We start from the raw sequence: 21,636 nt of genomic DNA on the forward strand, positions 1-21,636 counted from the left end.
ATCTATAAAGTGTCAGAAAAAAGCACACACCCATGTTTACCATCTGACAATATCATCTTGATATTCTAGGCTGTTAAGTGTTTGTTTTGTCAAACCAACTCTCTAAAATCCCCCTAAATATGCAATATGTTCTCCGAGAAGACTTTGAGGACCAGATGATAAAACATTGTTTTAAGAACTGGAGAATCTTTGTCCCTTTCACCTAAAAAAAAGAAGCATTTGATTATCAAGTAAATTAATTTTCAATGAAACGAATATCTGATATCTGACTTTTAGTCTTTTCATGTCTAATTTGGCCAACCATTTTGTAAATTGTCAAATAGTGTGTCTGAAACCTGAAATTGACATGATGCTCATGACTTATTGAACAGCTCTAACATGACTTCAGTCTTTTAGATTTGTCCCAAAGTATTAAACTTATTTGATATATTTAAAACCAATCTGCCCAACCAATAACTAATACATGTTAAAGGTGTGTATGAAACCTGCAATTGCCTAGAACGTTGCTTGTGACTTTACCTCCCTAAGGACTTGATTTTGACAAAACATACTTGTAACAGTTCTCATGGAGTTTGTCGTCTTAAAACATCATGGGCAAATACAAAAATGATTCGTGATATCACTTTACACACAAAAATACATCATCATTTAGTATTTCAAAAGGAGGGAGTTAACTCATCATTCAAGAATGTGTATAATGGTAAAAAAAAAAAAAAAAAAAAAAAAAAACACCTGAAAGAAACTTGTTTGCAAAAAAAAATACTAGCCAGTGTGTATTTCTACTGACACTCATCATTACCGCGCAGCCCCGTTATCATGCAAATGATGCGGGACGAGTGGGCCATGTGTCATGCCCTTTTAAGAAAAATGAGAAATAGTCGGGAGTGACGTCTGCTGCGCACAGAGGCCGGAGGCAAACTGACACTTGCGGAGCGGCGAAAGACAGCGAGCGAGAAACGGTGAGTGGGAACGCCGAACTTTACTACCCGCTAAACGCGGTCTAATAAGTCGTTTGCTTGGGAGCACGTCGCATCAATACACGCGGGATAAGAAGCAGATAGAGCCGGCTCCACGGCTCGTCTTGTACGTGTCGGGGGAACGACAAGAATTGTCCGCGCAAGTACAAAACGGGAGTGTGTGTGTGTGTGTGTGTGTGTGTGTGTGTGCACTCCCATTTTAGTCAAGGCCGGGCAGAAGGGCAGGTAACGTTAGCAGTCGGTCTTTCCCGAGCTATTTCGCCGTGTTGTGGGCTGATTTAAAGCCTGCCACGCCGGGCGGACGTTTGAGCCGCGGATGCGCTTGATGGCGGCGTGATTCAGACCAACCTAGACGTGTTTTGAGCGTCCGCCGAGAAGAGGAATGTGTCGCCTAGCTTGAAAGCTCGCGAGCTAACGAGCTGCAGCTCGCGAGCTGCCGAAGTGTCGGCGGCCCGTTGGAAGCTAGTTAGCGGCGGTCTGCTAACGAGCTTTGGTTACCGGATTTAGTGCCGCTGCTGGTGTGGAACTAGATTTGGTTGCGACCAGATGCTGCCCTCGGTTACCCTGGATTATAATTACGTTATTTTGGTGTTTATCTGTAAACTGGTTTATGGTTTGAGCGGCGTTTGATTGATGTTGTGGAAGCTAAGGGTGTGATAATCGTGAATCGACGGAGCGTTAGTTGCTGCTCGGTGGCCACAGCCACAGATTGCGGGGATTTTGCCTGACGGAGTGATAAGCATATGCTGCTGCCTTAAGCAAATTAGGTAGATTCACAGTGAGATAACCCAGGAGCTCAAAGGACTTTCTCTTGCCTGGGGGCCAAGCTTGATGCCAGCCTGTTGCAGGGTATTTCTGCTGGTGTGAAACGGGAAAGGTGTGTACTCCATCCTCCTCCAAACTATAAACACACAACGCCTCTGCTTTATTAATAACATAATATCACAGTTTTCCAAGTCAAGTAGACGTTTCTGCAATCCGTTTGACTGTCTTGAGACATCAGCCTCATCCTGGAGATCCCCTAATCTCTCCATAGCCCAGGTTTGATGATGAGATCCAGGCTATAAAACTCACTTCCTCCCCCTCTCTCGGCAAGCTTTCTGTCTGGTCTCTTGAACAGGAACAGAGACTGGTAGGAGCTATTTTAGTTGGTAGCTACTCCTTTTCCATCCTATCAGCATGAAACCTTCTTGCGCTCTGGAAAGAGGATGTGGTTACAGGTCAGAGCTCCAGCAACACAGATGTATTCTGCTGATGGTGTTTGGCAGTTACAGATCTTTGTCATAATTAAGTCAGTGCAAAGTTTTGTGTACCGGCTGCAGTTTTTTGTTCTGACTCACAGATCAGGCGTTGTAGTGGACCTCAAAAGAGACGCAAGAACTATGCAGTCATAGGGCTTCAAAGAAGTTCGTGCAGGAAGTTTGACATGGTCTTTGGTGAGATTAACGAATGTTAAAATTCACTTTAAAGGTTAACATCAGAAGCATCTTCGTGTTATTTATCACTTGTGTAGGTCAGCTCATATAAAATAAAACATTCTGTGAAAAGCATATCTATTTGTTTTAAGCTCTGGGGTAACTTTTATTTTAAAGGCTTGTAAATTCCTAATTAACTAGGAAGTTTCCTAGAAAGAACTATGTAATTTGGGACTAATTATAGGTTGAATTAGAGTCAGGTTTGGTCTACTTTTAATTACTTCTAATTAACTGCTAAGCTAGCTCGTGTTTTTGTTTGAGCACAGCAGGTCCATTGAAAATGCACAAATTAGCAATTTTGACTACAGGCAATCATGCAGTTTACCATATGAAGAATAATGTTCCTAATAAGAAATGTAGTAATATATTTGAATTAAAATGAACACTTTTCAACTTTCATTGAAGGGGAGCTGTACTTTTAGGGAAATTCCTCAGGATTTTAACATCTGTTTTTAAACTCAACACAACTTACTTAACATACCCGTTTTCTACCCCTATTATTAGCACTATTTAACATAGTTCTTTCCAAGAAGATTTCAAGACACCATTAAGATATAAGTGAATAGCTTAGCTGTAAAAGGAAGCTGACTGCCTTCTTTACTTAAGTCCTTTCTTTAAGAGTTTATCTGCTTTCAGTAGTTTCTGTGTTATTCCCCTTGAGTTCAAGGGTTTCTCATGCTAAGCTCAGTGTGAACAAGTGATGTGAACTGTGGTTGTGGTGGAGGTAATGGGTAACCAGGTGCAATATAAAAAAAACACTGCCAGCACAACTATTATCTCACCCTGTTTTTTTCTACCCTTAAACCTCAAGGAGATATCTGATGTAGTGCCAGTAATTGTCATGTGGGTCAACAAGCAACAAAATAACATGACACATGTCAGTATCATGCTGCTAGCCTAACCAACGGATGTGAGCATTTTCACCATCCGCACGGAGTGGAAGATACAGAGGGCAGCTGTCAATCGTACCGCCCTGCTGAGTCAGGCGCTTTGACAGCTTCATTGCGGTCGGATTAGCCTCACTACACCAGCAAACTTAGCATCCTGCATTTGGTAGTTTTGCTGTTAGGCCTTCTGCTCTTTAATTTCAGTTTCCTCAAGTTTAAGGCATAGTTTATCCAGACACATTCGCTGCATACTCTTGCTAGCAGCAACACCTCGTCCAATTTCCAGCCCTAGATGGATGCATACTTTTGGCTGTAGAGGGTGAGTGATGCAGTGATGTCATGGTGGAGCATGTTTTCTGTGGCATGTGGCTTTCCCTCGCTCCTTATTTGCTGGGGTTACTACGAGAGCAGAGGAACAGCAGCAGCATGTTTGTTTTGTTGGGGATGACAGTGTGTAGCTGAGGGCAATGGAAAGGGAGAGAGAGAAGTTTGATGTTTAAAGGCAGATGTCCTTAAATGGCCGCATGTTTGCGTGCGTCGTGAGTGTGTAGGCAGGCTGTTGAAAGAGTGTCGTATAGTTTTTCTGGTGTGAAAGTTTGTAGAAAAGGTGTTAAAACAAAAGCATTATTTCAGCCTTTTGTAAAAACAAAACAAAACACTAGTTTGGTGTGAGAAGCTCAAAAAGAACGGAACTCCAAAGAGACAGGTGCTGTTCACTCGGTGAACTAGAAGCAGGGTTTGTTTTAGCGTTGATTAGTAATATCATTTCAGTTGAGGAGAGCGGCATTTGCATCTTGGCAGGCTTCAAGCACAACCACTTTGCCTTTCTTCAGAACATGAATCAGGTCTCTTGCTGAGAAATGTTGTCCTTCACTCCTACTCTAGCTTAGTAACATACTTACAGTCTTGCTTTTCAAGTGGTTTAAAGCACACTGGAGTATTTTTTTTTAACTTCAAAACTGGATTGTCTTTATTCGTATGTAAAAGTAGAGCTTCGTCAGCTTCCCAGCTCATTAGATTCTAATCTACATACAGAGGATAACAGTTCTGTAAAAGATAGTACAAGGTTCATTTATTGTCATTGTGCAACAGTGTTGTGCAACTAAATGCAGTTAGTAGACCCATTTGGCTCCATAAGAAACACACACAAAAAACTAACTATAATGTATGTAAGTCTGGAGGTATGTTAGCTGACGTGTCTGTAATGCTTGCCGGGGTGAACAGGCTTTGACCAGGGCGGGTATTGTCTTTTAATGCCCTTTGGGATCCGAGAAGGCATCTCTTGTCAGCAATGTCACTGATGCTTGGTCGATTAGTACCAATGATGTTTTGGGTGATTTTAATCACCCGCCGTAGAGCCCTCCTGTCGTGGGCCGGGCACATCCCATAACAGTTTGGGTTGTCTCCAGTCAGGATGACCAATGTTCATTTCCCAAATAACTTTAGAATGTGTGAGAATCTGTAGCAAAAAAGCCCACCAGTCCATGTTGTGAAATGTTACTCTGTTTTCATGTATTAAGTTCTGCTTTGGTCAGCACCTGCAATTGATCAATGTAAAAATATATACAGTATACATATTCTCTTTTTGCTCGGGTAGTATACAATTTAATATTAATCATATGCTCATACAAACATTGACCATACAATGTTTTTGTATTGCCTTTATGTATTGAAAACAGCATGCAGCTCATACAGTACTTTAGTGTTGAAGTTTAATTAAAATAAAGGGATAAAATGTATTTAAGAAATATATCATGTAGATGTCTCTCTAATGAGATTTTGCCAAACTTTAAATTTTCTCTTTTCTTGAATTTCTTTTTCATGAATAGATAGATACATCATTTATTTTCACTGGAGGTAAACTAAACAGCGTACCATAATAGGAGGAAGCAAAAACACTTTTTTATATGAAGGGCACCCAGCCGCCTGAAATTAAGAGCGTCTGCCTCCTCTAACACCAGAGAAATGGACGTCCTCCATAACAACTTCTAAAGTAGTCGCATAATAATCTAACTGTTGACGTCAGGAACCCGCTCTATGACAGTGGCTGTCTTAGCTGGGTTCAGTCCAGTGTTCATACAGGAACCATGACGTGTGGATATCTGAAATGTGAGGCATAGTCTAAATCTAAGTACACCGTTTGTCTGTATGACATTGTATGTGACACTGTGCATGCACTTGACTCTAGTTGAGTGTTTACATAAGCGCAGCAAGGACTGTTAGTAATAACACTCGTGCGGCCCTGGTCTTTTTCTTTTTCCTTCTGATGACTCCTCCCTAATTGTGCAAGGAGAACTTCTCTTTGTGTGTAGAGGATTACGGAGTATGAATTATTCACAGTCCAGGCTTCATATCCCACAGGGTCACTGCTTGTGTTTGAAGTTGTAGGTCCTTGGTTCCTTTGTCCACCCGACTGCACATTTTGACAGTGTGTACTAAAAAGAACAGTGTAGGAGGGAGATCAGCTGCTTCCCAGAATGACTGCCGATTTTAGTTATCTAATGGTTTGCAAAAAAGGGTTGATTATCGAGCTAGGCTATACTTTCTCCCTTGAGACCTGATTTTAACTAAAGCCACTGACATTTTTTTTATTTGCACAGCCTTGATGCCAACTTGCTGCACTTTTCAACCTGTGACATAAGTTCTGTACTCTGGTTTGGGGATCGAGGGCTCGCTGGTCTTTTGATGTGCTCTCGAAGAAACCCGTGTCTGGGCACAGACGCAGCTCCATCTTCTATCAATAACATGGCAGCCTAAAGGTGGTACAGTTAGGCACAAGACTGGTGATTGCCATTTACTGTAGCTCCCATAATGATAGTGTCATCTTCCCTGAGTCTACGTTGTGGTTTTGTATTGCACTCTAATTGACATTTTCAGGGCAGGAACAGGTCCTGAAAATGGGGAGAAGTTACATTTAACTGAATTGAAGAGTTGGCTTTCAACAAAATATTGTCATTGTATAATCGTCCAATAAATCTTTTCTTGAGTAATCATTTGGTCAATGTGAAGTCAGAAAATGGTATCTTAATTTATCCTATTGGCAGTACTTAAACCAAATATATTTAGTTAACAGTCATAGAAAGAAGGAACCCTGACATTGTTTCCATTTGAGAAGCTGGAAACAGAGATTTTTGACATTTAATTTCTTAAAGACCAGTAAGTTGGCAACAAGATAAAAAATCTGAAATCCCCTTCACCTCAGTGCAGTAGCCTTTCTGCAGCTTTCACATAGTGACCCAGTTGGCTAACCCAGCTACTTTTCCGCCACAATGTGTGCCAATGATTCAAAACGTCTGCATCCTTTTTTAAGAGGAATTTCAGAGTTTCTTCCCCGTCGCTTTTTCCCTTCCCCTCAACTGTTTTCAGCCATGAGTCAAAAACTGACCATAGTTTGCTGTTTTTAACAATACAAAGAATGAGTGGGTGAATAAAACATCTGACAGCAGGGTGTGTTTTGTTGTGTTGAGGCCAGATGATTGTGTCATTAGGATATCTGCCATATCCATGTATCATCATCTCCGCTTCAGTTCCCCCTACACTCATACACACCACAGCTGGTTTGTGTTAGAACGGGGTCACATACTCCTCACCTCCTCCACCCTGAAGCAGCTCCACTTATGGGTGTTCCCTCCATTGTTGTGCTGCTTCTTGTCCATAACCTCCAGGAATGACTAGAATCCGTGGAAAAACTCAAGAGACCAGGCTGGGACAATTACTTTGTTTTGCTTGAAAAGTCAGATCTTGTTTTTTTGTTTTTTTTATTAGTTTTTTGATCTACTTTTGCACCTTCCTCATTTTGTCTCTTCCATTTTGCCTTTCTCCATTTGTCCAGTGCAGACTGTTGGGCTGTCCGGTGAAGCAAACCCGCCATGCGTGAATACAAGCTAGTGGTGTTAGGCTCTGGAGGTGTGGGCAAGTCTGCTCTGGTAAGTATTACTCCTGAATACCCCCTCCCACACTCACACACACACACACGCACACAAACACACACTCTCCTGCAGTGCGTTTCCTCAACAAATTGTCGCACCGTCACTTTAACAGCAGGAAAAAATAACTTGACTTCAAAGCTTTTGGAGGGAAAAATAATTAACGCCATTTTTGTCACATGGAGCCAAAACCGTCTGTTTCCTAATTTTGTAAGTTGTTGGTTTTTGTTTTAACTACTCATTTATTGGTAGGTAGCGTATGTTTCCTGACAAGTGCTCAAGTCTATCCTTCTGTAGTCCAGTGTTATACACCACGGTTCCTACAAAAGATTACCCTTTGGGCTGCAGGACTGACAGATATACCAATCATATGCATGCCGTTGGTTCTAGAAATGGAAATGTAACCCATTTTTTGACGAACAAACACAAAGTCCTGAACTTTTATGCCTCTACTTGTTGTTTCAAGATTGAGGAGATCATACATGTCTGTGAATTGTTGCATGCCCTGCCTGCTCAGCTAACCTCAACCAGGTGTCGGAGTTAATCCCGCAAACTGGCAGGCTGACAGTTTTTACCATAACACATTATCAGGTGAACTCGGTCTACCTCTAATGCAAACCTACCATTAAGCACAATGCTTAATGTAGCGCAGTCCTAACGTAGAGCTCCTTTTATTTGAATTTCTGTGTCACATGTGTTTATAAGATGAATCAGACTTTTTCTAGCGTCCTGGCGTCTGATTGGCGTCTGACTGGCAACCCCATGAACATCCTCTTCAGTGTCTTGCCGAGTTGTCGTGATAACGCAGCAAGGACACATGGCACTTTTGTCGCTCTGGATGTTTGGTTCTTGTTGCCGGGGAGGTCACATTGATCTGACGTTTGCTTGCTCTGTGTCTTCTCTTACAGACAGTTCAGTTTGTACAGGGAATCTTTGTGGAAAAATATGACCCTACAATAGAAGACTCGTACAGAAAGGTGAGTGTCCCTTGAGAGGGGGAGGTTGAGTGGTGGATAGGAATGAGCTGATTGTTAGCAGCTGCTTTGTAGGTTCACGTCATGTAATTGGGCTCTTGTTTTTTTTCTCATTGAACTCCCGTCATCTCATATTTTTCTGCCTTTCCTGTTTTAAAAAAAAGAAAAAAGTCTTTACATTAATCATTAATTATTGTCTGTTGCGTCTATCTCATCATCTGTGTTGGAATTTATTGTGTGTAGAGTTAGCATAAATTTGCAATGTGATGTGCCTATTGAAATATAGTGTTATGTTATCTGTTGCCTTTTTTTTCTCTTACAGCAAGTGGAGGTAGATGGGCAGCAATGTATGCTTGAAATTCTCGACACAGCTGGCACAGTAAGTGAACTCTATATCCCTGAATCCTCTGTTGATACCGTGTAATACTGTGAATAAGGACCCCAGAATCCCTGACTTTTTTTCTTCTATGTCCAATATGAGGCTTAAATGTGTGTTTTTGTGAGAAATGTCTTGAGACCTACTGGATGGATTGTCATGATATTTGGTGCAGACATTCCGGTTTCTGTTAAGAGATCAGTTGTAACGGAATACTCAGAATTTCATTGAGCATCATCATACGTTCAAAACTTTGGTTAACTAAACCGCAGCATGTTGACGTTTTAGCTCAACGGTAAGGACGGCCTCACGGCACGTTCACGCAAAGACTTAGAATAGAAGAACTTAGAAGAATAGCTCTTTCTTTTGTTCAGCACAAGCATGCGAGAAGAGTGTGTATGTTGATGGTACAGAAGCAACATACAGTACATGTCCATGCTTGTTTCCAGTTGAAAAAACAAGGGTGCTGATAGATCGCCTACAATGCATAATGGTGTGACTGTGTAGTGGAAAGACTTGACAGGGATGCAGCACTTCCACTGCATAATATCTGTCACCATATGTACTGAATCTCTTAACCTGTCGAAACATTGTGATTTCCTCTGATGTTGGACTTTTACAACACATGTTTAAGAGTTTATATAATGTCAGAGAACGTATTTTGGCTCATGGCCTGTCTTTCCTCTTCCTTTCCCCCGCCGTGTAGGAGCAGTTCACAGCGATGAGGGACTTGTACATGAAGAACGGCCAAGGCTTCGCCCTGGTATACTCCATCACAGCCCAGTCCACCTTCAACGACCTCCAGGACCTGAGGGAACAGATTCTACGAGTAAAGGACACAGAGGATGTAAGTAAACAGTATGCACTGTTGCATCCAAGTTTACAATCGACTCGTCCACATTTTCAGAGAACCTTTTCTCATTTAGTTTTTATTTTGTGTTGTGGTTGAATGTGTTGTAGAAACAGAGTAAAACGGTACGGATATGTTACAAGCTCCCCACTTCTGTGTTCGCAGCCGCCTACGTAGTTCGGCATCTGATTGCACTGTTGCTATGGTTACCATTTACACTGCAATCGCGGCATTTTATACCCGTATTTACGAATTTGTATTGCCTTGACATAATGCGCATGGTGTACGGTGTCATTTCTGTGACAATTAGGGGAAAAAGAATGAGAAAGCACTTACTAATACTTGTGCGTAGCCTAGCATAACATTATCGTCACGCAGGTCCCTCTGTGGTTTGATCACTTCATCTGTGTTTAACATGGACACAGAGCCAAAGCCCCCACTAAGCTAAGAGTCCAGTAGAAGAAGGGGATTGTCTTTTTTTTCCACTCACAAGTGGAGCGCGGCTTCCCTTAATCTGTCTTTTTACACCCATATAATGTGGTTTTCCGCTTCAAGTCTGCCCCTCAGCTTGGATATGTAGCAGAAGATATAAAGCGAATGTGTCATGTCATTATTTTCCTGGTGTGCGGTTAGTTCGATGCACATTTCTATTTTACTCTATCTCTTTTGAATTGTGAGGCTGTAGAGTGAGTAAGCCCTCTGTCCCCTTTCTGGTGGGGCAGATAGTGCGTCATCAGGATTTCAGATGCCCTTTTTTGGTGATCTCTGGAGGGACTGAATGTTACTATAACCCTCTCACTCTTTCCTTTCCTCCATCTCTGCAGCTTGGTGCTGAAGTTTTACATCCCTCTTTTCTGTGCATCGTCCTTTTCCTGCTTCCCTTCCTCTCGATCTAGTGTAGTATGCTCGTGTTGCTCCCTGTTCCCCCACTCCGCTATGGTCTTCCTCGTGGTCTGGCACTCTGTGCGGGTGATTGGACTGTCAGCGATGATGTGCAAGGAAAGCATCAGCCCATCAAAAACACACTGGATTGTGAGGCTGTGGTACATCATTAGAGACTACGTGGTTAGGGAACTGAGGTTAGCCTCCGGCTAACAGATGGATTGCAGGATCAGTGGCTCCTCGACTTGCAAGAAAACAGTTGACGTCCTTTTCTTCTCTGTGTTCCCTCTGAATATTTCCCCATCTTATGCTTATCTGTGTAGGACAAGCCATTCTGTCGGTTATCGCCCACTGGTGTTTTATCCCTTCACCTATTATGACCGTGACATCTGTTTATCTTTCCTCGCCCGTTGCAGGAGTACACGACCTAGGGAAATTCTTGACATGTTTTTCTTTCTCTCCTCCCCCCATCCAATAGGACCATTTTCTTACTTGGAGAAAGCTTTCATGGTATTGCTAAAGCAGACATTCTAGTTGCTGCTGCAGCTGTTCTCATTCTCCTCTTCCACGCACCATTTACTGCAAAGCTGGCGAAATGTACAGACGCACTTGATATTGCCAAGCTCAATTAACAAGCCTTCTAATGAGCGTACATTGATCACAGTAGGGCCACATTCCTTCGCCTTAAAGAAGTTATTAAGAGAGAAGAATAAAGTGAATGAGCAGTCACCACTATATAAAAAGCTCACTTCCCTTACTTCCTTCCACAGTTCTTATGTAAGAGAGGTCTTGTGACTTCTTCGGGCCATCTCCTTCTCTGCTTGTGTTACTCTGTTGGTACTAATGTCTGACTCCGTGCTTGTGACTCACCGCTCCATTTGCAACCACTGGCTCTATTCGTTTAAGCGGCTCTATACTCCCCTGTTCTGGGTTCCCCACAATCCAATCATGCCATTGTGGGCGGGACAGGACCTGTCTGTAGCATGTTAACAGAGTCTCTGTGGGCTGCGTGGATTCTTCAAGTAGGTTAATGCTGCCTTGTGTGCTGCTGACACTGAACATTTTTTCTTCCCTGCATACCTCCGTCCTACCAGCCACTCTTTCTCCATCCTTTTCATCCCAGCTTGGCTCAAAGTTTGTGTTAGGAGGGCATACCGCTGGTTCTCCCAGGACCCCTGGGAGAAATGTCGTTCAGCAGTCCAGTGCAAGCGCTTGTTTGGATATCAAACATCAAGCAGCAACCTCCACAGGGTTAATCTAAACATTGCAGTTTCCTGTCGTCTGTCCCACAGCCCAGGGAGAGCGAGAGGGGGAGAGAAATGAAAGAAGGAACCTAGAATATACTCTGCCTTCAAAAGTATTACGTTTTCCGGAGGAGCGTGGCCATACCCTGTCAAACGACTTTGGAACAGTAGATTTGGGAGAAGGTCTTTAGGAAGAGAAAGTTTTAGCAAGTTGGTACATGTCGGGTACTACCACTAATATCCATTATTCCAGATCACAAGACTCATTCGGGTGCAGTTTCTGAACCAGGAGAAGGGAGCAAAGGCAGGATTTCCCAGGCATTGATTTATTTGTGCCGTCCCCACCACAAATAGATTTCCTCTGCTGATATATTATTGGCGCCTGTTGTGTGCTGCCTGCAACATTTTCCACCAGTTGATTATGTCTCTAGCTTGTTAAGCTCCGCCACACCACAAACACAAATATCCTGTGAACCCCACAAAATGCTAAACTCTCCCTCAAACTTCAGCCTGGAGCCTTACTCCGTTTGTAGTATAGTTTTACAGTGAAGACGAGTTCAAGCGCTGAATAACCGCAATCCACACACGCAGTCTCGCACTATCGTGTAATTCCAGAGAGCAGCCGGAGCGTGGAATCCAGCTGAAATGTTGGAAAACATTCAGGAAGGAAAGCGATGTTATCCCGGCTGGGCGGGGCTGCCATCACTTCCTCCGGGCCAGCGTGCTCCCTAGATAGACGGTCAGGAAACAGCAGGCAGGATGAGACCCATCCCGACACCCTGACTGCCCCAACTGTGACAGTTGGGGCTGACGTTTTGCCCCGATTATTCGCTCTTCCTCAGTTTTTGTTATTTCAACCTTGGTTGAGACATCTGATTTGAGGCACTAAAGAAGTGTTGTGTATTTGGGAGATTCCAAAACCAGATGTACTTTATGTCAGTGGTTATGTTGTCTGTGGTGGTGTTCTCAGTTTAGCCGGTCCTCTCGAAAGAAACTAAACAGACACTGCATTAATTGCAAGTTTATATTGATTTTTTAATCTCCTTTGTCACTGTTGTGGAACCTAAATGATTTTCTTTCCTGCCTTCCCACGGGGATGGATGCGTTCCTTGATTGTATTTGACTCTTTAATCCAGGCTTCACATCTAAATCACTGGACTACTTGGCTGTTAATAAACATGTCTCCACTGTTTTACTTAGAGGATGCACATGAGTTGAGCTTTTGTTAACAAATATTGTGCTTCTATACCTCTTACTACCTTTCAGTTCTAATGTCCACCCTTGGCTCTGGACCCTCACAGACTTTTTATGTCACCAGTGTGCCCAGTAAAGATGTGAGACCGGCCGTGCCTATTGGGTTGATTTGTTCTTTCCAGGGAATAAATGTATTCATCAAAACATATTGTACGGAGATGAATGGCAACAAATTGCCACTCAAAGCTTTGTTGATTTATTTAAATCTGTTTCCAACACATATTGCCTCTTTCAATCCAGTCAATATTCAGGCTTTAAGTATTATTGGCATATTGCTCCCTTTTTTAAAATTCACTCTGAATGCAAACCATCATCCTTAAGCGTTTGCAAATTTAGAATCCTTCAGTTAAAAGGTATGATTGATTTTTTTTTTTTTTTTATAGTTCTTTTTTGGAATGTAGTGAAACTTTAGTATCGTGTCAACACATTTTTAATGCTACCTTGCCTTAACTCTCTCATTTTACTTTCTGCTCAAACCCCTCTACCGTTCTTTATTCTCCTTTCTATAGTCTAATTTTGAATCCTCCTCTTTTACCAAATATTTCTCACTACCTGCTCCCTCTTCTCTCTCTTTCCTCTATTTATTATTATGGGCTTACTTGTGAACCTTTGGGCGTACCACTCAAAATAAATGTTGCACATCTGTGTTTAATTGTTATTCTAGGGTTTTCTTTTTCATTATTATTGGGGAAAGCCTATTCACCCACCTACATCTGTGTTTAATTGACATTTTTCACAGCTTCAAATATGTATTTTTTTCATATTTTAGACACTATTTATTTATTTATTGAGGTATTCATTTTAGCACAATCTTAAATAACTTAAATATTTTAGAAGAGAGAATGCTTAATTTTGGTTGCATGTATGAAGTCAAGTTTATTTAGTTTTCAAGACTGGATCACAAACTGGCCTCCAAAGATGTTCATACTTTTTTCTTTCTTCCCCTCCTGCTTGTCCTCAGGTGCCGATGATCCTGGTGGGGAACAAGTGCGACTTGGAGGATGAGCGTGTGGTGGGGAAGGAGCAGGGCCAGAACCTGGCCAGACAGTGGAACCACTGTGCCTTTTTAGAGTCCTCTGCTAAGTCAAAGATCAACGTCCTCGATGTGAGTACACACGCAAACAAACCACTGGTGACCCTCATGTTTTAAACCCTGAAAACACCAGCCACAATATTACATTCATCTCTCAGGGAAGTATTTCAACTTATCTGTATTTTGGATTATCAAAGGTGAAGGTGGTGTTGCGCTAAACTGGATTATACGTGCTACTCTGTGCTACACCCTTTTAAACTTAATGTGTGTACACGTCTGCATCAATGCATAAAATGACTCTGTTTGCTTGAAGCTTTGCTCGACGGTCCCACTGTGTCTAAGGATGTTCTTTGTATGATTGGGATTTTATCACTGCATTTAATCATTATTAATCAGTTTTCTCTTTGTTGCGTCAATCCTAGATCTTCTACGACCTGGTCAGACAGATAAATAGGAAAACGCCAGTGGAAAAGAAGAAGGCGAAAAAGAAATCCAACTGTGTCCTGCTTTAAAGACCCCCCTCCAGCCCCTGCAGCAGCTCTGAGCCAGGTGTGTGACTAAAAGCAGCTAACCTATTCATGAAGGTCATGATGCATAGGCAGGCTGTCAGGTTAATTAGTGTTACATAATAATGTTGATCTTTCTATGTCATCTTAGATGAGGCTGCTTACATCAGTGGTAGTTAATCATTCATCACAGTCTATTATGGGTTTGTTTGCCTGCAGTGAAGTCAAATGAATCTGTATAGCCTGATATTGCATTGTGTCATCAGTGGTTACTGTCCCTACGTAGGCTGTCCGCAGCTGCCTTTTGGTCGCAGGTTTTGACTGCAGGAACCAGGTCTAAATTAAGTTCAGGGGATTAATTTAATTCTCCAAAAAAGACCTAGTCAGGGAGGTAGTACTTTCTCAAAGTACAAGAACTTTCAGGGGGCGTTCACAGGGACGATCGCCACTTATTGGTCAAACGCACACAACCGCGCAGCTTCATCTCCTTTCATTCATAAAACAAGTTAGCACTCAAGTACCGATTTTGAAAACAAAGGTAGACCATGTCTTTGTTTAATAGCATTAACGGAAAGCTGGGGTTTGCTCTTCAATTCTAACTTTTTTTAAAAGACAGATTGGTTGAGCGTGCAAGGAGTAGAAGAGACATCGGCCGTTGTCTTAAACACAGATAAACTCTTAACACTCAAAAGATGATTTACTGTGGGAACACTTTGGAGAAGACTCGTCCAAACTTCTGGACGAGTCTGAAACTCTTAGTTTTGTTTTTCTCCTCTGCATTTCATTCATCATGTCCAGCGTGCATCAGTAAATACTTATTAATGTTTTTGCCAATGAAATGGGTGGCAAATTGAATTGTAGGCCAGAGAGCGTTCCCCCCCTGCAACAACCAGCAACGTTCACCTTATGGCATGTTGCTTTTTCATACTTCAGCAGACCAATATGCCTAATCTTTGCTGGTCTTTAGACAGCAACTGGCTGAAGGAACCAGATAGTCCCTTACAAGGTAGTTCCGAGACTAAAATTGCCAGGAACGTCTTGGTGGAAATGCGGCTTAAGAGAGCAGATAGAGAAAGAGAGAGAGTAATGTTTTACCAATTTTCCTTCTCTCTCTTTCTCTTTCTTTCTCTTTCTTTTTCTCTCTAAGCGGTAAACCTTTACCAATGGAAACCTGTTTAGTCTCAAGTTTATTACAAATATTAACATTCAACCTGGATTTCTCCAGCTGGACCCAGTATATGTTAGAAGTGTTTCTTTGTGCGTAGTTAAGTGCAATTTGTTGGTGTTGAACAGTGTAATACATGTCTATTCCCGGATACACATGTTGTATTTGTTCATAGAGGTACTATGCCATGTGACAGATCAGATGTCTTTTTTATAACTTGTATATGTGGAAGACATGTCTGGTCACTTTCTAAAAATGGCTGCAGTGGTCATCCTGCCACATCGAAAAGCATTTCTTTGATGCTGATTAGTTACAGATCCAGTTTATGTTTGGGGCAAGGCTAACATCCCGTGAGTCAGCCTTCAAACGTGTGAAGTGCTTTCATTTGCAATTTTGTACATCTTCGTTCCTGTTGAAATGAATGAGTCGCTGTGTGATGGCTTGATTTAAACATGGACCTCAGCAGACTGCAGCAGCTGTTAAGTCTGAGGAAATCCGAAACTGTCATCAGCTTGTTTCCCAGGAAAATTTAGAGTCGCTTCTTCCTTTTTAGAGTTTTTTTTTTTTTTTTTAACTGTTTGGTCTGTTTTTTTGTAATGAGGAAGTCTGAAAAAGACTTGCCGCAAACGAGGCTGCTTATTCCCATCAAGCCGTCTAAACGGATCTATTCCAGACCGGCCTTTATTGATATTTACTGTATTTGATTTAAGAATGACTCGTCAGCTTTACTAGGTGATGGATTGCAGCTTGACTGTACCTAGTAGCTACGATTGGCACAGTCCGTTTGGTAAAGATTGGTGTAATTGTAAGGACATTTTTCTCCTAAATATATGTATTTTGATTTGGCAGTTTAAACAAGATATTGTGTCATGCTATACCAACTTTTGTGTTATATTTGAATGAGCTGAGAAACTGTTATGAATACATAAACACTGCGTTTTTGCTTAGTTTTGGATCGGGCCCAAAATGTAATGGGTTCCTACTTTGCCCATGCCACACCCTTCAAGTTTCATTAAAATCTGGCCAGTAGTTTTTTCAAAATCCTGCGAACACCTTGGCGGAGGTGACCAGTTAACTTAATTACCTGATTAAATCAAGGAACCTCATCACATTGGTACAAGGTTCTTTATTGGCCCTAAATTGCCATAAATCACATGAATCTGCAACAATGAACGTAATTGTTTTTAACACACACGGTGAGGCATAATCTATGCAGTAGACTAATTTTAGTGGTGTTCACACATTAACCAAAAACCCAATGTAGGTCACAATGAGCTCCTGATAAGATTTAACACCAGTTAACCCACCGCTCGACAACTAGGAAAGTCTCAGTAAGAATGTTTCCACCCTTATCTGGAAAGTTTCCTTTGAAAGATGAGTTTAGGTTCAGTCAGTTGAGCAAATCTTGTGAGATCTCGTGACGTGTATGCAGCCTCATATGGAGATTACAAAGCTGGGCCTCGGTATTGCCAAACTTTTCAAGGTATAAGCCTAACGGGGTCACTCTGCTTGGAAAGAGCTATTTCCCATGGCCACTCAAAGTCAGAGTGAAGAGCCATGTGGTGTCTCCTCCAAGGCATTCACAGTGTGACCCCTGGATGTTGCATAGTAAAAGTGAAGGAAGTTGTTGTGAAGGAATAAACAAAAACTTTACCTTGACTGAAAAGTTTAAGCTTGGCCTGCAAAGGGTGTGACTGTCGAATTGTCAGTGGGAAGTTACTGCAGATAGTACCTCATAGCAACGCTATGTGAAACTGCAGTGACATCATCTTCATCATGACACTCGCTGGATCCTCATCTGCAACTAAACGTAGGCGCGTCTTCACTTTTTCAGTTGTATGGCATAGTTTCACAGGTTGCCATTAAAAACAAAAAAATAGTTCCTAGTGAAAAAAATAATGGCATCTCTTGACGGTAGTTTGGTGTTTTAAATATGACAGGTTTTTGTAAGCTGTCCTGTGTTACACTAGTGACTATTCTTACTCTTCGCAATTTTTTTTTTAATAGAAAGACAAAAACGCAGTCGGGTGGAGCCGTGGCAGACTATGCAGCGGACATTTGGCATGCATCCTCAACACGTAGCTGTTGATTGTACAAACCCACTGCTTTTGATCAGTGAGACTGAGTAGGAAGACTTTGTCCTTCAACCTTAGGACTTCAGTACAAAAAGTCATTTCTGTGGTTGTTTAGGGCTGCTGCCCTGAAGCTGAATTATTACTATTATAATTTTTTTTTAAATATACAAGTGAACAATTCATTTATTTACCAGGATTTCAGTATCACATTGTCAGTCACTGAATCATAATTACTATAGTCTCTGCTGACTGTCAAAACAATGACCCCCTTCTCCTGAATTCCCTGTATTGTTTCTGGATCAGTTGCTGCTGCAGGAGAGCGATTACTCCCTCTGGTGTGATCACTTTATTCATCCCATAAAATGTAGCGTACACATCCCTATAGCATACAGTGCACTTAATATCAGAACGGCTGAGTAACCGATTCTATACGAGAACGTGTGATCTTTGTGCAAATAAAACTTTGATATGACGGATAACATAGGATTAGTAAAACAGACGGTACCATTGTGCCCAGCCCAGACATCAGGGTCACTAAACCACCCACTGCGTTCCTCATCTGAATCCATCTGTGCTGGTCAGTTAGCGGTCCAGTGTGTGTGAGACTGGGGCCTCTGTCAGCCGGCCCTCGGGCGGCGTCTGCCCCCCCGCTCACACACTGGCCAGCCCAATGAACCAACACTAATGGGATTACAGCCCCACTGTTCCACTGTTCACAACACACAAGCTCATACACTGTAAGAGGGAGAGAGATGGGGTACAGTGCCAGCCTCGGACAGGACCGAGAGAGAGTTAATGGGACGTTTCACTTTGTACAACATGGGCATTTTCCAGTTTGCTGACCTCATGAGCTGTCGCTCTCTGATTTTTAGCTGTCGCTGTAGTCACTGGGACAGAGACTGACATGGAGCTGAAATGTGATACAATGGTATACTGATTCTTAAGGTTAAGACCATTAGTTTGTTTTGCATTTGTTTACTTTATAACCAGCATGTCCTACAAAATCCAGGTTTTAGAGAGTTAAAAAGAAACAGTTTGTGCTTAAAGATCTCAATGTAGCTGTATATGAGCACAAATAGCAACAGGTGGCCTTTTTTCCCTCTGTTCTCTTGAGTCAGATGTGCCGCATGTTGTTTAATCACCTCAGTACGCAACTTTGCAATCAGAGTTTATAGACTCGATAATTGTCTTTTGAACTTTGAAAGCTCAAAGAGTTTAGTACATAACAGACTACACAATAAGCTCTTTCTCTAGGCAAGCTGTCGGCGGAGGAAAAGCACAGGTGAAACCAATGACATTAGCTACGGCTACTTTTTATCTAGTGCCCCAGAGGGTCGGTCAGTGAGCTGCAGTAGCATGCATAATAGCATGGCCATGCACACTTGATTGGAATGCAGACGTCTTTAATATTATATAACCTCATGTCTGCTGTGGAACAGCTCTACTTCTGCACCCCGAGGACGCTCAACAGTTCTCACCGTCTAGTTGGATTGCCCGCCTTTTTAAAAGCCAGCTGGATATGCACTTGATGACTGTTGTCTCTCAAGCTCTTTTATTGTTAAAAACATTGGTTCAACCCAAAAGTAAAGTATTTCTATAAAAGTGTACTTACTAATATATAGAATCTGTTTCATATTCATGCCTCTGTGGCCACATTCATTGTGTTTTCCAGTTGTCCGATCTCGTGATGTAAACTGAAACTCGCCTGTTTGGCGTACAACCTCGTGGCCGTAATTCTAGTTATGTGTTGTTGTTTATTGTCTTTCAGAATCACTGAAATGCTTGCATTTCACTGCTCATCAATTAGTGCACACTTTCAATGTGACTGTTAGGATCACTCTGAATATGCATACGTGCTGAACCCACCATATCATTAACTACTTTTATTCTGCGCATATGTAGTGTGGGTATAAGCATAGACCTTGTATCTTGTTATACACTTCTCATTATAAAAGTCCAAAAATGTGGGGGGAGCTTCCTTGAGCCCTCTTAAAAAATGTGGATGCTGAGACCTAGTGTTGACAGTGGGGGACATTTGTGTTGTATCACCCAATTCTTCCAGTTTCCATCTACAATTTGATCATATCGAGGGTCAATATGGTCTATTCTGAACATCTTTGGTACATCTGTCCTACCTGGAAGAGGGGCTCCTCCTCTGTAGTTCTTCCTGAGGTTTCTTTCATTATTATTTTTGTATCTGTGGACAGTGGGTTTGCAGATTAAGCCCCCTGAGACAGATTTATAATAGTGGACTCAATTGATCAAATTGACATTATTTAAGCTTGATTTATCCGGATAATAATTAACGGTAAAATGTTCATTTTAAAGGGAAAAAGACACTGAGTAGTTTTATGTAATTAATGGCTCTGATTTCTCTTTTCTCCTCCTTCCACTGCTGCTCCTTCCAAAGATGTAATGTCATTGACCGGCCACTAGAGGGCACTCACAGCGTGTACACGGTGTTTTGTCAATCCTAATCGGGCTATGAATTGACGACTTACCACTGTTTTCTTGCAGAAATGCTGTAATGAAGAACTGTTGCCCTGATTGGAACGTGCCAGCATTCCAACAGCCCCGCCCACCCACCCCCCTCCCTCCATCAGCCATAAACGGTGAATCAGCTGACTGAACTGCTCCTATCAAAGACGAGGATGATCTGCACCAGAGTGAGAGAGATGGAGAGAGTAAAGAGAGAAAGAAAAGACAGTAAGAGAGAGAAGACTCTGGTCTCTCGCCTCAGAGGACCTTCCTCTGTCTGTTTCAGTGTGAACCCTGAACGGACGGTCTCCATATTCTGCACCAACAAACACCACAAATTTATGATGATGATGATGATGATAAAAGCCTCCGAACGTTTAAAAAAAAGTGTCCATAAGTCGCTTATATGGCCAGAGACAGCCCCCCCCCCTTACTTTAAATTTTTGACAGATTAACAAAAAGAATATAACAGCGTTAACAAGAAGGAAAACAAAGTTGGAACTTGGATTCAGTATTTTTCATCTTTTTCATTATCAATATTGTATTTGAAAGACATGGAAGTTGACCTATTTTTTAGTTGTATGATTATAAATATTCTTCAAAAACAAGCATGAAAAAATGCATCAGTTAAGTGTAGATGTTTTCAAGTGAAATCAAGTGGAAAAGTGAGAATTATTTTATAGCCATACACCTATTCTCCATGCCCGTCATGTCAGTGATGATAGATTGAGGTCTATAATATGTGTTATTTTTATTATATATTTTTTTTCTTTGTTCGCCCTGTTGTTCATGGACTTTTCTTCTGCGAATATCTCTCTCTGATGTGACTTAATTTTATACTCAGTCACTGGGATTTCATAGCTCCCATAATATATTCTAATGCCATTTTTTTGCATATTAATGCTTCAGAAAAATGGGTCTTTTATAGAAGAAATATGGGGAAAAATAAGGATTGATTTCTATGTCTCTTGAAGCTGAAATATATTATACTAAACCAACTCTAATAATGCTTCTTGTGTTTTTCTGTCAATGATGTTCCAGCTTTTATGGATTATTAAAGTACATTTTAGTACATTTTCATTATATTGGTCAATGTATTTTTGTGAATTAAACTTTTATCCAAAGCAGATTTGACTTATTTGAGAAGAGTGAAATTAAAAGATGTTTTTTTTATTTTTTATTTAAGGGTTGGACATTTTATATGGAATCAAAATAGGATTTGCATGGCACACTTACATTAGCTATTAAGTATTGTTTCTATACCGTGAGAAGACGGTATTGTAACTCCCCCACTAAAGTGAAAATGGTGGTTATTACTTTCAATGACCACTAGGTGTCAGTGTCTGAACAGAAATGTTTCACACATTCAAGCCTTCATCACTGCAGTCGGTTATATAATGGTACAATAAATCACAATTAAATGAGTGTTTTTTTTGTGTAAAGTTATACTTTACAAAAAAAAGGTTGATATATAGATGAATCGATAATATCGCCTGCAAATCCCAAAGGGTTTCTCTGTACTCTGAGACCCACC

At 41.4% G+C, this 21,636-nt stretch overlaps 1 protein-coding gene across 7 annotated transcripts; it reads left to right on the forward strand.

The window, feature by feature from the left end:
* Positions 1-853: 853 nt before the first annotated feature.
* LOC137796113 (ras-related protein Rap-1A-like) lies at positions 854-21,173 on the forward strand. 7 transcript variants are annotated; one of them, XM_068593801.1, is made up of 8 exons: positions 854-959; positions 7,177-7,265; positions 8,174-8,242; positions 8,562-8,618; positions 9,322-9,462; positions 13,807-13,950; positions 14,301-14,427; positions 20,142-21,173. In XM_068593801.1, the coding sequence occupies exons 2-7, from the start codon at positions 7,209-7,211 to the stop codon at positions 14,388-14,390; spliced, it is 558 nt and encodes a 185-aa protein (XP_068449902.1). In that variant the 5' UTR covers positions 854-959; positions 7,177-7,208; the 3' UTR covers positions 14,391-14,427; positions 20,142-21,173. The 7 variants fall into 7 exon arrangements, with proteins under 7 accessions (XP_068449902.1, XP_068449905.1, XP_068449908.1 ...); XM_068593804.1 differs by having other exon boundaries at positions 915-959; positions 7,172-7,265; XM_068593807.1 differs by lacking the exon at positions 854-959 and adding an exon at positions 1,090-1,110.
* Positions 21,174-21,636: the final 463 nt, after the last annotated feature.

Source organism: Clinocottus analis, unplaced genomic scaffold (genome assembly GCF_023055335.1).
Source record: "Clinocottus analis isolate CAN_PGR_092001 unplaced genomic scaffold, fCliAna1.0.p SCAF_3, whole genome shotgun sequence".
In the NCBI taxonomy this organism is placed as follows: Eukaryota; Metazoa; Chordata; class Actinopteri; order Perciformes; family Cottidae; genus Clinocottus; species Clinocottus analis.